Genomic DNA, 16,453 nt, shown 5'->3' with positions numbered 1-16,453 from the left:
TCTTACTTTCAAAGCTTGAGAGGTATGGAATTAGGGGAAAGGCCTTGGACTGGTTCAAAAGCTATCTCTCTGATAGGAAACAATTCGTTCATTGGAAAGATTATGACTCTACATCTAAAACTATTAAATGTGGCGTACCTCAAGGTTCAATTCTAGGTCCAATACTCTTTCTCTTATATATAAACGATATCTGTAATTCTTCGAAATTGTTATCCTTTATTCTTTTTGCCGATGACACCAATGTTTTCTTTAGTCATAGTAACTTAAAGGAGGCAGTTTCAGTAATGAACTCAGAACTGCATAAGGTTTCATTGTGGTTTAAATGTAACAAACTATCAATTAATGAAAAGAAAACTTGCTTTATGTTATTTTCAAATATATGTAAAGATGACATCATCAATATTTATATAAACAACTCTAAAATAAGCCAAGTTAATTCTTTTAGATTTCTAGGTGTTATAATTGACAGCAACCTTACATGGAAGTCTCACTGCCAAAAGATTCACACATCAGTTTCCCAAGTTATGGGTGTTCTACGTAAACTTAAAAATATTCTGCCTAGAAATGTGCTTTTCTCTATTTATAATACGCTGGCGTTGCCCCACTTTCAATACGGGATTCTAGCCTGGGGAAATACTCATGCTTCTTACCTGAACAAGCTATTAATCGTACAGAAGAAATCCTTGAGAGTTATAGCCAATTCTAGCTTTAGAGAGCACACTGCACCCCTTTTCAAGCAATTTAAAACACTCGATATTTTTAAACTGTATAAATATCATCTTGGGGTCCTTATGTTTAAGTTTGAATTTAACTTGTTACCAGGTAACATAAGACTCCTCTTTACACGAAATATTGACATCCATCCACATAACACTAGATCAGCTACTAAAATTCATATTGGAAAGGCTCGGACCACTTTATTTATGAAAACAGTCAGACATCAAGGCCCCCTACTCTGGAATCAGCTCACCCCAATACCTTCATTTAGAACTGTGCACAGCTTAAAAAAATACATGAAAAACCTACTTATAACCAGTATCGTCTAAAATGACACCACCTGTAACTACACGCGTACCATGATTATCCATTCCAAATTATCAAGTTTTTGTAATTTCCTAAATAATGTTCTGTTAATTTTCCTTTTTGTTATCAATCTCAATATGTATTTATGGCTGCATAGCAAACAAATTTTTTTCAAAACAGTTTAATTACAAACAATCATTGCTTTGTGTTTTTTTTTGCTGTATGCACTATACCTTTCACCGTACCTTAATTTCAATAATCAATATTGTTATTGCTATAAACTATAACCTATTAATTTATATTATAAAGGGTCCAGGCTCTGTACAAGCCTAGGCTTTTTCCTGGTGCCCTCCTCTTATCACTCGTTGTTCTTATTTCTTGTATGTTTCATAATTATTTATAGTGATATTTGGAAATAAACAAACAAACAAAACAAACAATTATATAAGCACCTCATTGATTAAATTAAGAGCTAATGATAGAATTATGTCGTTACAGTAACTAAGTGTATAGATTCGTAAACAAACAATCTGCACTTTCATCAATAGCTTGACGTTGCAGATATAGTTAAGAATTGTATAGTATATATTGGGCAAACATGATCAATTAAATTCATAATTCATTTTTTAATATTATCTCTTCACGGTTGACTTCTTATACGCTTTTAATAAACGATGTGCAATTTGTCTTTTCAATAACAACCTAATGAATATGGCAGAGGCGGCTTGTGTATGATTCGCTCATTAATAAACCATGAAAAAGATGGGTTTTTCATTGTAGCGTTACTGCAAAACATAATGCCTTAGCAATCAGTCAGCATAATCATGTCAGGAATAAGCCTTGATACTATTGTGTTCATTGTATGTGAATTTTAGTCTTCAAACATAACCGAGATGCGACCATTTATCTCATTATTTTGAGCTATTGTTACTTCTGGTTATGAACCAAACTGTTTTTAGACTATTTTGTATCAGGACAAAACAAAAAGTTGCACGCATAATAATGATCAGACTAAAAATGCATCTGGTGAATAAGTAATGTGTTAAGTTTCTCTGCAGCCCTTTTACAGGCGTTTCGTGCTAAGAGAGATGTAATATTTACAGTAGATGGTTACTAGCTTTAGTTTGGTCCTGTCAAATAAATACTAAATAGCTCAAAGCAAAACAATTTCGCTGTAATATATTTAGTCTGCAGTCGTGTTTTCTGTTAACAATTAACATAGTCACATGAATCCTGATAAATATAACAACACAAATACACCCAACCATTCCAGCAGTGGCGGAGCCCCCCCCCCCCCCCCGAAGAGAACAAATCAAAACAAAAAACAGTGTACACCGACGCCAACGGACAGAACTCTTGATATGGCAACAAGCACACCTAGCCGAGGCAATAGAAAGAGGTACCACTATGCAATTTCCAGTTTAAAAGATTTCAAAACTTTCAGGGGAGGCGTCCGAGAGCACTAACCCCAACCCCCGCCCTCACACACTAACGCCACTGGATAATAAAGAAAGAAACGTTTCACATGATAGATAAGTGGTAGGGCATAAGATAAGTTGTTGTTGTTTTGTTCCTTGCAGTTCATCATAATCATGATCAGTGCACTAGTGAAACAAGAAACCTGGACCTCTGAACAAGACCTCTACGTCAAGACGCATGGTTTCAAGAACAGGAACGTCTTCTGTGAATTCGGAGCTGCAGGGATAGTAGCATCGATGTCTTACAACTTCTTACTGCTCCTTGCATGTTGCTTCTTCGCTTACAAAGCTCGTAACGTCCCCGGTAACTTTAACGAGGCGCGGTTTTACGTGATCAGCATTTATACCAACATGTTACCGATTGCGGCTGCCGTGCCTCTGTTCCTAAACGCGGCACTAGTCATACAGATCGCTGTCGCAGTCTGTTTGATGCCTATTTTTAATGGATACGTTACTTTGTTGGTTGTTTACCTCCCTAAGCTTTATGTTATTCTAACCAATAAGACAGATGAAGGGGGTAGGGATAGGTCACTAGGTGAACCGAGTCGAATGGGTACATCCTCTAGCCCTCAGGACCGTAGGTCTTTTGTTATGGGAAAGGGTAGCGGAAATAAAGTGCAACCGTTTGATATCTCAAATACGGGCGGGGACGACTAAGTGTGGGATCGATGTTAACGTCATGGTGACTAAATAATGATTTTCAAAAATCGCGAATTCGCATTTTGTACGTTTGACATTTTTGTCAGTGTTATTATATAAGCACCTCATTGATTAAATTAAGAGCTAATGATAGAATTATGTCGTTACAGTAACTAAGTGTATAGATTCGTAAACAAACAATCTGCACTTTCATCAATAGCTTGACGTTGCAGATATAGTTAAGAATTGTATAGTATATATTGGGCAAACATGATCAATTAAATTCATAATTCATTTTTTAATATTATCTCTTCACGGTTGACTTCTTATACGCTTTTAATAAACGATGTGCAATTTGTCTTTTCAATAACAACCTAATGAATATGGCAGAGGCGGCTTGTGTATGATTCGCTCATTAATAAACCATGAAAAAGATGGGTTTTTCATTGTAGCGTTACTGCAAAACATAATGCCTTAGCAATCAGTCAGCATAATCATGTCAGGAATAAGCCTTGATACTATTGTGTTCATTGTATGTGAATTTTAGTCTTCAAACATAACCGAGATGCGACCATTTATCTCATTATTTTGAGCTATTGTTACTTCTGGTTATGAACCAAACTGTTTTTAGACTATTTTGTATCAGGACAAAACAAAAAGTTGCACGCATAATAATGATCAGACTAAAAATGCATCTGGTGAATAAGTAATGTGTTAAGTTTCTCTGCAGCCCTTTTACAGGCGTTTCGTGCTAAGAGAGATGTAATATTTACAGTAGATGGTTACTAGCTTTAGTTTGGTCCTGTCAAATAAATACTAAATAGCTCAAAGCAAAACAATTTCGCTGTAATATATTTAGTCTGCAGTCGTGTTTTCTGTTAACAATTAACATAGTCACATGAATCCTGATAAATATAACAACACAAATACACCCAACCATTCCAGCAGTGGCGGAGCCCCCCCCCCCGAAGAGAACAAATCAAAACAAAAAACAGTGTACACCGACGCCAACGGACAGAACTCTTGATATGGCAACAAGCACACCTAGCCGAGGCAATAGAAAGAGGTACCACTATGCAATTTCCAGTTTAAAAGATTTCAAAACTTTCAGGGGAGGCGTCCGAGAGCACTAACCCCAACCCCCGCCCTCACACACTAACGCCACTGGATAATGAAGAAAGAAACGTTTCACATGATAGATAAGTGGTAGGGCATAAGATAAGTTGTTGTTGTTTTGTTCCTTGCAGTTCATCATAATCATGATCAGTGCACTAGTGAAACAAGAAACCTGGACCTCTGAACAAGACCTCTACGTCAAGACGCATGGTTTCAAGAACAGGAACGTCTTCTGTGAATTCGGAGCTGCAGGGATAGTAGCATCGATGTCTTACAACTTCTTACTGCTCCTTGCATGTTGCTTCTTCGCTTACAAAGCTCGTAACGTCCCCGGTAACTTTAACGAGGCGCGGTTTTACGTGATCAGCATTTATACCAACATGTTACCGATTGCGGCTGCCGTGCCTCTGTTCCTAAACGCGGCACTAGTCATACAGATCGCTGTCGCAGTCTGTTTGATGCCTATTTTTAATGGATACGTTACTTTGTTGGTTGTTTACCTCCCTAAGCTTTATGTTATTCTAACCAATAAGACAGATGAAGGGGGTAGGGATAGGTCACTAGGTGAACCGAGTCGAATGGGTACATCCTCTAGCCCTCAGGACCGTAGGTCTTTTGTTATGGGAAAGGGTAGCGGAAATAAAGTGCAACCGTTTGATATCTCAAATACGGGCGGGGACGACTAAGTGTGGGATCGATGTTAACGTCATGGTGACTAAATAATGATTTTCAAAAATCGCGAATTCGCATTTTGTACGTTTGACATTTTTGTCAGTGACATTTTTGTCAGTGTTATTCCTCAGAGAGGATCATCTCCAATCCATTCGTAATGACTCAAGGGTACAGTTCGCCTACATCCCTATGTCCGTCCCCGCAGTAATCTCCTACAAACTGAAAAAGCGGTCCGTTCAAGACCTTTCGGCTTGGGGAAGCAACCCCCATCTCCTAGCTTGTAGTACAACCCACGTCAGCTGAGTAGTTTTCTTCTGAGTGTTATCACAAGATTTCTTTAAATTTAATTGTATATTATTTTCACAAATCAATCTTATTGGAATGTACTTGTGTTATTTTCTTGTAAATCAAGTTACCCCATGTTGCTTTATATTGTGGTGCCATTTTGTTCCCTTTGCATTCATCAGTCTGTACACAGTGCATCTTCTTATTCTTAGCTTGATACATGTAATCACCCCATTGTACTTAATCAGTCTGCTTGTCCGACGCGTCGTCACCAATTTGAATTCATTTCACACAATGAGTGATAACGAAAGCGCAAGTAGTGACGACAGTAGCTCTGAGCCATTGAATGACACTACTCTTCGTTTCAATGATTGTGGTTTTAACCCGACAATTCTGAATTCAGCGGATCCTAGTCAGCTTTTATTTAACACCTGTGGTGCTCAATACCTGTCAGAAAGACAACTCAGAGATAAAACAAAGGAATTAGAAATTGACTCCTTTTCAATCTTCCACGCCAATATCAGAAGTGTAAACAAAAATTTTGAAGATCTCACCTTTACTCTAAATGAAATACAACATAAGTTCCACATTATCGGTCTTACTGAAACATGGCTCAAAAGCACCCCGCATTCTATGTTATCCATTCCTGGATATAAATGTGAGCACAAAATAGACCTATGCAAAATGGCGGTGGTGTCATGTTATATGTAAAAGACTCATTGCAATACACCATTCGGCCCGATATTGTTAGTGCTTCAGGATGTTTTGAATCAATTTTTTTAGAAATCGGTACAAATACAAAGAAAACTATTATCATAGGTTTAATTTACAGACCTCCCGGTCTTGCTGTTTCTAACTTTTCCGAAGAAATGGATGAAATTCTTAACAAACTAACGACTGAAAACAAAATCTGCTACATTTTAGGGGATCTCAATATAAACTTACTTAAAAATGATTCCCATAACCCAACTCGCGAGTTTTTGGATATCTTATATTCACACTCCTTTCGCCCCACTGTAGACAAACCAACAAGAATAACGTGCAATTCAGCTACTCTTATTGACAACATTTTCACCAACAGCGTAGACTCTCATCAGGCAGAAATTATTACTTCAGGTCTTAGTGATCATTTGCCAATTGTATTGTTTGGTCCCAGTTTTGTTAAAGTTAAAAACTCAAATATGTTTTATTGGAAACGGGATACCAGAGATCGAAATGTCTCCTTCATGAAACGTGAAATGGACACAATCCAATGGGATGAAATTGTTAATACTGAAGATGTAAATGAATGTTACTCCCGGTTTGTTACAAAATTAAATGAAGTGTTTGATAGATATGTTCCATATAAACGATTCAAATGTAAGAAATCCGTGTGCAATCCCTGGATGACCAAGGGTCTGTTGAAATCAATCAGAAGAAAACACAAGTTGTATAAATGCTATCTCCGAAACCCAAATGAATCTAACAAAAGAAAGTATGATAAATACAGAAACAAGTTAACAACTGTAATTAGAGAAGCGAAAAGGATTTATTTCACTGCTTCCTTTGATAAGGAAAAAGGTAATATTAAACAAACATGGAAAATGATCAATAATGTCTTGAGCAAAAGAAGTAAGAAGCCGCCCGGTTCTGATTCATTCCTTGTCAATGGTACGACCGTAGACGACCCAAGACACATTGCTGAGCATTTTAACGATTTCTTTACTAATATTGGTCCTAACCTGGCATCAAAGATTCCGGATTCAAGACTAAACCCCACTGATTTTATCGAAGGCGATTATCCTAATTCTCTTTTTATTACCCCTATAACTAAAAGTGAACTTCTGAAGTGTATTGATGGTTTATCGTCTAACAAAAGTCCTGGCCATGATAAATTAGACAGCTATCTTATTAAAAAGACTGGCACCATTATTGCTGGGCCGTTGCTGAAAATATTTAACCTATCGCTGGAGTCAGGAATTGTGCCACATGATTTTAAGAAGGCTAAGGTTATTCCTTTGTATAAAAATGGTGACCCTAAATTAATATGCAACTACCGACCTATTTCTATATTACCATGTCTCTCCAAATTGCTTGAGCGCTTGGTTGCTAATCGTCTTAATACCTTTATAACTAAGTATAATATTCTGCATAACTCCCAGTATGGTTTCCGTGCTAACTTCTCAACCCAAACGGCACTAATAGACCTTGTTGACAAAATCAGTTCGTCTATTGATAAATGTAACCACACTATAGGGTTGTTCTTGGACCTTTCAAAGGCATTCGACACTATTGATCATGTTATCTTACTTTCAAAGCTTGAGAGGTATGGAATTAGGGGAAAGGCCTTGGACTGGTTCAAAAGCTATCTCTCTGATAGGAAACAATTCGTTCATTGGAAAGATTATGACTCTACATCTAAAACTATTAAATGTGGCGTACCTCAAGGTTCAATTCTAGGTCCAATACTCTTTCTCTTATATATAAACGATATCTGTAATTCTTCGAAATTGTTATCCTTTATTCTTTTTGCCGATGACACCAATGTTTTCTTTAGTCATAGTAACTTAAAGGAGGCAGTTTCAGTAATGAACTCAGAACTGCATAAGGTTTCATTGTGGTTTAAATGTAACAAACTATCAATTAATGAAAAGAAAACTTGCTTTATGTTATTTTCAAATATATGTAAAGATGACATCATCAATATTTATATAAACAACTCTAAAATAAGCCAAGTTAATTCTTTTAGATTTCTAGGTGTTATAATTGACAGCAACCTTACATGGAAGTCTCACTGCCAAAAGATTCACACATCAGTTTCCCAAGTTATGGGTGTTCTACGTAAACTTAAAAATATTCTGCCTAGAAATGTGCTTTTCTCTATTTATAATACGCTGGCGTTGCCCCACTTTCAATACGGGATTCTAGCCTGGGGAAATACTCATGCTTCTTACCTGAACAAGCTATTAATCGTACAGAAGAAATCCTTGAGAGTTATAGCCAATTCTAGCTTTAGAGAGCACACTGCACCCCTTTTCAAGCAATTTAAAACACTCGATATTTTTAAACTGTATAAATATCATCTTGGGGTCCTTATGTTTAAGTTTGAATTTAACTTGTTACCAGGTAACATAAGACTCCTCTTTACACGAAATATTGACATCCATCCACATAACACTAGATCAGCTACTAAAATTCATATTGGAAAGGCTCGGACCACTTTATTTATGAAAACAGTCAGACATCAAGGCCCCCTACTCTGGAATCAGCTCACCCCAATACCTTCATTTAGAACTGTGCACAGCTTCAAAAAATACATGAAAAACCTACTTATAACCAGTATCGTCTAAAATGACACCACCTGTAACTACACGCGTACCATGATTATCCATTCCAAATTATCAAGTTTTTGTAATTTCCTAAATAATGTTCTGTTAATTTTCCTTTTTGTTATCAATCTCAATATGTATTTATGGCTGCATAGCAAACAAATTTTTTTCAAAACAGTTTAATTACAAACAATCATTGCTTTGTGTTTTTTTTGCTGTATGCACTATACCTTTCACCGTACCTTAATTTCAATAATCAATATTGTTATTGCTATAAACTATAACCTATTAATTTATATTATAAAGGGTCCAGGCTCTGTACAAGCCTAGGCTTTTTCCTGGTGCCCTCCTCTTATCACTCGTTGTTCTTATTTCTTGTATGTTTCATAATTATTTATAGTGATATTTGGAAATAAACAAACAAACAAAACAAACAATTATATAAGCACCTCATTGATTAAATTAAGAGCTAATGATAGAATTATGTCGTTACAGTAACTAAGTGTATAGATTCGTAAACAAACAATCTGCACTTTCATCAATAGCTTGACGTTGCAGATATAGTTAAGAATTGTATAGTATATATTGGGCAAACATGATCAATTAAATTCATAATTCATTTTTTAATATTATCTCTTCACGGTTGACTTCTTATACGCTTTTAATAAACGATGTGCAATTTGTCTTTTCAATAACAACCTAATGAATATGGCAGAGGCGGCTTGTGTATGATTCGCTCATTAAAAAACCATGAAAAAGATGGGTTTTTCATTGTAGCGTTACTGCAAAACATAATGCCTTAGCAATCAGTCAGCATAATCATGTCAGGAATAAGCCTTGATACTATTGTGTTCATTGTATGTGAATTTTAGTCTTCAAACATAACCGAGATGCGACCATTTATCTCATTATTTTGAGCTATTGTTACTTCTGGTTATGAACCAAACTGTTTTTAGACTATTTTGTATCAGGACAAAACAAAAAGTTGCACGCATAATAATGATCAGACTAAAAATGCATCTGGTGAATAAGTAATGTGTTAAGTTTCTCTGCAGCCCTTTTACAGGCGTTTCGTGCTAAGAGAGATGTAATATTTACAGTAGATGGTTACTAGCTTTAGTTTGGTCCTGTCAAATAAATACTAAATAGCTCAAAGCAAAACAATTTCGCTGTAATATATTTAGTCTGCAGTCGTGTTTTCTGTTAACAATTAACATAGTCACATGAATCCTGATAAATATAACAACACAAATACACCCAACCATTCCAGCAGTGGCGGAGCCCCCCCCCCCCCCGAAGAGAACAAATCAAAACAAAAAACAGTGTACACCGACGCCAACGGACAGAACTCTTGATATGGCAACAAGCACACCTAGCCGAGGCAATAGAAAGAGGTACCACTATGCAATTTCCAGTTTAAAAGATTTCAAAACTTTCAGGGGAGGCGTCCGAGAGCACTAACCCCAACCCCCGCCCTCACACACTAACGCCACTGGATAATGAAGAAAGAAACGTTTCACATGATAGATAAGTGGTAGGGCATAAGATAAGTTGTTGTTGTTTTGTTCCTTGCAGTTCATCATAATCATGATCAGTGCACTAGTGAAACAAGAAACCTGGACCTCTGAACAAGACCTCTACGTCAAGACGCATGGTTTCAAGAACAGGAACGTCTTCTGTGAATTCGGAGCTGCAGGGATAGTAGCATCGATGTCTTACAACTTCTTACTGCTCCTTGCATGTTGCTTCTTCGCTTACAAAGCTCGTAACGTCCCCGGTAACTTTAACGAGGCGCGGTTTTACGTGATCAGCATTTATACCAACATGTTACCGATTGCGGCTGCCGTGCCTCTGTTCCTAAACGCGGCACTAGTCATACAGATCGCTGTCGCAGTCTGTTTGATGCCTATTTTTAATGGATACGTTACTTTGTTGGTTGTTTACCTCCCTAAGCTTTATGTTATTCTAACCAATAAGACAGATGAAGGGGGTAGGGATAGGTCACTAGGTGAACCGAGTCGAATGGGTACATCCTCTAGCCCTCAGGACCGTAGGTCTTTTGTTATGGGAAAGGGTAGCGGAAATAAAGTGCAACCGTTTGATATCTCAAATACGGGCGGGGACGACTAAGTGTGGGATCGATGTTAACGTCATGGTGACTAAATAATGATTTTCAAAAATCGCGAATTCGCATTTTGTACGTTTGACATTTTTGTCAGTGTTATTATATAAGCACCTCATTGATTAAATTAAGAGCTAATGATAGAATTATGTCGTTACAGTAACTAAGTGTATAGATTCGTAAACAAACAATCTGCACTTTCATCAATAGCTTGACGTTGCAGATATAGTTAAGAATTGTATAGTATATATTGGGCAAACATGATCAATTAAATTCATAATTCATTTTTTAATATTATCTCTTCACGGTTGACTTCTTATACGCTTTTAATAAACGATGTGCAATTTGTCTTTTCAATAACAACCTAATGAATATGGCAGAGGCGGCTTGTGTATGATTCGCTCATTAATAAACCATGAAAAAGATGGGTTTTTCATTGTAGCGTTACTGCAAAACATAATGCCTTAGCAATCAGTCAGCATAATCATGTCAGGAATAAGCCTTGATACTATTGTGTTCATTGTATGTGAATTTTAGTCTTCAAACATAACCGAGATGCGACCATTTATCTCATTATTTTGAGCTATTGTTACTTCTGGTTATGAACCAAACTGTTTTTAGACTATTTTGTATCAGGACAAAACAAAAAGTTGCACGCATAATAATGATCAGACTAAAAATGCATCTGGTGAATAAGTAATGTGTTAAGTTTCTCTGCAGCCCTTTTACAGGCGTTTCGTGCTAAGAGAGATGTAATATTTACAGTAGATGGTTACTAGCTTTAGTTTGGTCCTGTCAAATAAATACTAAATAGCTCAAAGCAAAACAATTTCGCTGTAATATATTTAGTCTGCAGTCGTGTTTTCTGTTAACAATTAACATAGTCACATGAATCCTGATAAATATAACAACACAAATACACCCAACCATTCCAGCAGTGGCGGAGCCCCCCCCCCCCGAAGAGAACAAATCAAAACAAAAAACAGTGTACACCGACGCCAACGGACAGAACTCTTGATATGGCAACAAGCACACCTAGCCGAGGCAATAGAAAGAGGTACCACTATGCAATTTCCAGTTTAAAAGATTTCAAAACTTTCAGGGGAGGCGTCCGAGAGCACTAACCCCAACCCCCGCCCTCACACACTAACGCCACTGGATAATGAAGAAAGAAACGTTTCACATGATAGATAAGTGGTAGGGCATAAGATAAGTTGTTGTTGTTTTGTTCCTTGCAGTTCATCATAATCATGATCAGTGCACTAGTGAAACAAGAAACCTGGACCTCTGAACAAGACCTCTACGTCAAGACGCATGGTTTCAAGAACAGGAACGTCTTCTGTGAATTCGGAGCTGCAGGGATAGTAGCATCGATGTCTTACAACTTCTTACTGCTCCTTGCATGTTGCTTCTTCGCTTACAAAGCTCGTAACGTCCCCGGTAACTTTAACGAGGCGCGGTTTTACGTGATCAGCATTTATACCAACATGTTACCGATTGCGGCTGCCGTGCCTCTGTTCCTAAACGCGGCACTAGTCATACAGATCGCTGTCGCAGTCTGTTTGATGCCTATTTTTAATGGATACGTTACTTTGTTGGTTGTTTACCTCCCTAAGCTTTATGTTATTCTAACCAATAAGACAGATGAAGGGGGTAGGGATAGGTCACTAGGTGAACCGAGTCGAATGGGTACATCCTCTAGCCCTCAGGACCGTAGGTCTTTTGTTATGGGAAAGGGTAGCGGAAATAAAGTGCAACCGTTTGATATCTCAAATACGGGCGGGGACGACTAAGTGTGGGATCGATGTTAACGTCATGGTGACTAAATAATGATTTTCAAAAATCGCGAATTCGCATTTTGTACGTTTGACATTTTTGTCAGTGTTATTATATAAGCACCTCATTGATTAAATTAAGAGCTAATGATAGAATTATGTCGTTACAGTAACTAAGTGTATAGATTCGTAAACAAACAATCTGCACTTTCATCAATAGCTTGACGTTGCAGATATAGTTAAGAATTGTATAGTATATATTGGGCAAACATGATCAATTAAATTCATAATTCATTTTTTAATATTATCTCTTCACGGTTGACTTCTTATACGCTTTTAATAAACGATGTGCAATTTGTCTTTTCAATAACAACCTAATGAATATGGCAGAGGCGGCTTGTGTATGATTCGCTCATTAATAAACCATGAAAAAGATGGGTTTTTCATTGTAGCGTTACTGCAAAACATAATGCCTTAGCAATCAGTCAGCATAATCATGTCAGGAATAAGCCTTGATACTATTGTGTTCATTGTATGTGAATTTTAGTCTTCAAACATAACCGAGATGCGACCATTTATCTCATTATTTTGAGCTATTGTTACTTCTGGTTATGAACCAAACTGTTTTTAGACTATTTTGTATCAGGACAAAACAAAAAGTTGCACGCATAATAATGATCAGACTAAAAATGCATCTGGTGAATAAGTAATGTGTTAAGTTTCTCTGCAGCCCTTTTACAGGCGTTTCGTGCTAAGAGAGATGTAATATTTACAGTAGATGGTTACTAGCTTTAGTTTGGTCCTGTCAAATAAATACTAAATAGCTCAAAGCAAAACAATTTCGCTGTAATATATTTAGTCTGCAGTCGTGTTTTCTGTTAACAATTAACATAGTCACATGAATCCTGATAAATATAACAACACAAATACACCCAACCATTCCAGCAGTGGCGGAGCCCCCCCCCCCCGAAGAGAACAAATCAAAACAAAAAACAGTGTACACCGACGCCAACGGACAGAACTCTTGATATGGCAACAAGCACACCTAGCCGAGGCAATAGAAAGAGGTACCACTATGCAATTTCCAGTTTAAAAGATTTCAAAACTTTCAGGGGAGGCGTCCGAGAGCACTAACCCCAACCCCCGCCCTCACACACTAACGCCACTGGATAATGAAGAAAGAAACGTTTCACATGATAGATAAGTGGTAGGGCATAAGATAAGTTGTTGTTGTTTTGTTCCTTGCAGTTCATCATAATCATGATCAGTGCACTAGTGAAACAAGAAACCTGGACCTCTGAACAAGACCTCTACGTCAAGACGCATGGTTTCAAGAACAGGAACGTCTTCTGTGAATTCGGAGCTGCAGGGATAGTAGCATCGATGTCTTACAACTTCTTACTGCTCCTTGCATGTTGCTTCTTCGCTTACAAAGCTCGTAACGTCCCCGGTAACTTTAACGAGGCGCGGTTTTACGTGATCAGCATTTATACCAACATGTTACCGATTGCGGCTGCCGTGCCTCTGTTCCTAAACGCGGCACTAGTCATACAGATCGCTGTCGCAGTCTGTTTGATGCCTATTTTTAATGGATACGTTACTTTGTTGGTTGTTTACCTCCCTAAGCTTTATGTTATTCTAACCAATAAGACAGATGAAGGGGGTAGGGATAGGTCACTAGGTGAACCGAGTCGAATGGGTACATCCTCTAGCCCTCAGGACCGTAGGTCTTTTGTTATGGGAAAGGGTAGCGGAAATAAAGTGCAACCGTTTGATATCTCAAATACGGGCGGGGACGACTAAGTGTGGGATCGATGTTAACGTCATGGTGACTAAATAATGATTTTCAAAAATCGCGAATTCGCATTTTGTACGTTTGACATTTTTGTCAGTGTTATTATATAAGCACCTCATTGATTAAATTAAGAGCTAATGATAGAATTATGTCGTTACAGTAACTAAGTGTATAGATTCGTAAACAAACAATCTGCACTTTCATCAATAGCTTGACGTTGCAGATATAGTTAAGAATTGTATAGTATATATTGGGCAAACATGATCAATTAAATTCATAATTCATTTTTTAATATTATCTCTTCACGGTTGACTTCTTATACGCTTTTAATAAACGATGTGCAATTTGTCTTTTCAATAACAACCTAATGAATATGGCAGAGGCGGCTTGTGTATGATTCGCTCATTAATAAACCATGAAAAAGATGGGTTTTTCATTGTAGCGTTACTGCAAAACATAATGCCTTAGCAATCAGTCAGCATAATCATGTCAGGAATAAGCCTTGATACTATTGTGTTCATTGTATGTGAATTTTAGTCTTCAAACATAACCGAGATGCGACCATTTATCTCATTATTTTGAGCTATTGTTACTTCTGGTTATGAACCAAACTGTTTTTAGACTATTTTGTATCAGGACAAAACAAAAAGTTGCACGCATAATAATGATCAGACTAAAAATGCATCTGGTGAATAAGTAATGTGTTAAGTTTCTCTGCAGCCCTTTTACAGGCGTTTCGTGCTAAGAGAGATGTAATATTTACAGTAGATGGTTACTAGCTTTAGTTTGGTCCTGTCAAATAAATACTAAATAGCTCAAAGCAAAACAATTTTGCTGTAATATATTTAGTCTGCAGTCGTGTTTTCTGTTAACAATTAACATAGTCACATGAATCCTGATAAATATAACAACACAAATACACCCAACCATTCCAGCAGTGGCGGAGCCCCCCCCCCCCGAAGAGAACAAATCAAAACAAAAAACAGTGTACACCGACGCCAACGGACAGAACTCTTGATATGGCAACAAGCACACCTAGCCGAGGCAATAGAAAGAGGTACCACTATGCAATTTCCAGTTTAAAAGATTTCAAAACTTTCAGGGGAGGCGTCCGAGAGCACTAACCCCAACCCCCGCCCTCACACACTAACGCCACTGGATAATGAAGAAAGAAACGTTTCACATGATAGATAAGTGGTAGGGCAAGCATCAAGAGGTCAATAGCAGGAGTAAATGTTTTAAATAGAAAGTGACAAAGGACAACATTACACAATTTACTAGCACTGTTGTTCTTAATATTATTTATTATACATAATATTGCAATAATCAGATTATACATCAGTGCTGTCAAATGTAAAGATGGAATGCTCAACGAGGCTATGACAAAACTTCTTTTTCTCACATCACAGATAAAGCATTACGATGTTATAAGTACATTGAAATGGTGGCTTTATACACATTACAATAAGAGCTTGGACGTTATAAATAAATAAATAAAGATTTAAAGCAATGGAATCGCAGAATTAAGACTTAGTGTTTATGCTACTACATTTAACTTAAACCCGTTTCAGACAGGCGCTCCAGAGTTGTACAAGACCAAATTCTGAATTGAGTACATGAAAAGTTGACTGACTGAAACAGTTAGGAGCGACTGGACGCGCTAGAAGTCGACAGATCGACTGTTGAAAGTCGACAGATCGACTGTTGTAGTGAATGAATAGAGTCGCTCCTAATCTATTTGGTTCGGCGCGACTCTGACGCGCCTGTCTGAAAAGGCTGTAAGTTACAGAACACTAGCAGCAGTCTTAACCACACACTTTCATTTACAGACAACTTGAGAAGGTTATCGGATAGTGACCCCCCCCCCCCCCCGCTCTACTCTTTTTCTAAGGAAGAACGGGAATATATTTCCGCCTCAACTTGTATCAAATTCCTGAATAAAAATAGCACCATTATATTGATTACCAGGGCCCAATTTCACTGAGCTGCTTAAGCAGAGAACTGTGTTTAACATGTTTCTTCTAAGCAAAAATAAGCTTGATATCAATCACAAATTGTACATGCGACATGTAGTTTGGATGGTGTGCTTAGCGACTTGTGCTTAGCGACTTGCTGTACTTAAGCAGCTTTTAAAAATTGGGCCATGTTGTTAAAAGTAAGAGTCTGCAAAGTGAAATAAAATAAAGGACAAAATTAAAAGGTAAACTGAACATAAATTTCAATTAAGAGAAAAATGGAAA

At 37.4% G+C, this 16,453-nt stretch overlaps 3 protein-coding genes across 3 annotated transcripts; all 3 read left to right on the top strand.

Annotated features, from left to right (window-relative positions):
• Nucleotides 1-2,615: 2,615 nt before the first annotated feature.
• LOC117302635 (metabotropic glutamate receptor 2-like) lies at nucleotides 2,616-3,158 on the top strand. The gene has a single exon (XM_033786617.1). It carries the CDS (start codon nucleotides 2,616-2,618, stop codon nucleotides 3,156-3,158), a length of 543 nt encoding a protein of 180 aa, XP_033642508.1.
• Nucleotides 3,159-11,893: 8,735 nt separating this feature from the next.
• Nucleotides 11,894-12,436, top strand: LOC117302634 (metabotropic glutamate receptor 2-like). Its single transcript, XM_033786616.1, has one exon. It carries the CDS (start codon nucleotides 11,894-11,896, stop codon nucleotides 12,434-12,436), a length of 543 nt encoding a protein of 180 aa, XP_033642507.1.
• A 1,242-nt stretch (nucleotides 12,437-13,678) lies between these two features.
• Nucleotides 13,679-14,221, top strand: LOC117302633 (metabotropic glutamate receptor 2-like). Its single transcript, XM_033786615.1, has one exon. It carries the CDS (start codon nucleotides 13,679-13,681, stop codon nucleotides 14,219-14,221), a length of 543 nt encoding a protein of 180 aa, XP_033642506.1.
• Nucleotides 14,222-16,453: the final 2,232 nt, after the last annotated feature.

This window comes from Asterias rubens, chromosome 18, assembly GCF_902459465.1.
Source record: "Asterias rubens chromosome 18, eAstRub1.3, whole genome shotgun sequence".
Lineage (NCBI taxonomy): Eukaryota > Metazoa > Echinodermata > Asteroidea > Forcipulatida > Asteriidae > Asterias > Asterias rubens.
Note: the sequence above shows the minus strand (reverse complement) of the source record. Positions and strands in the feature narration are given on the sequence as shown.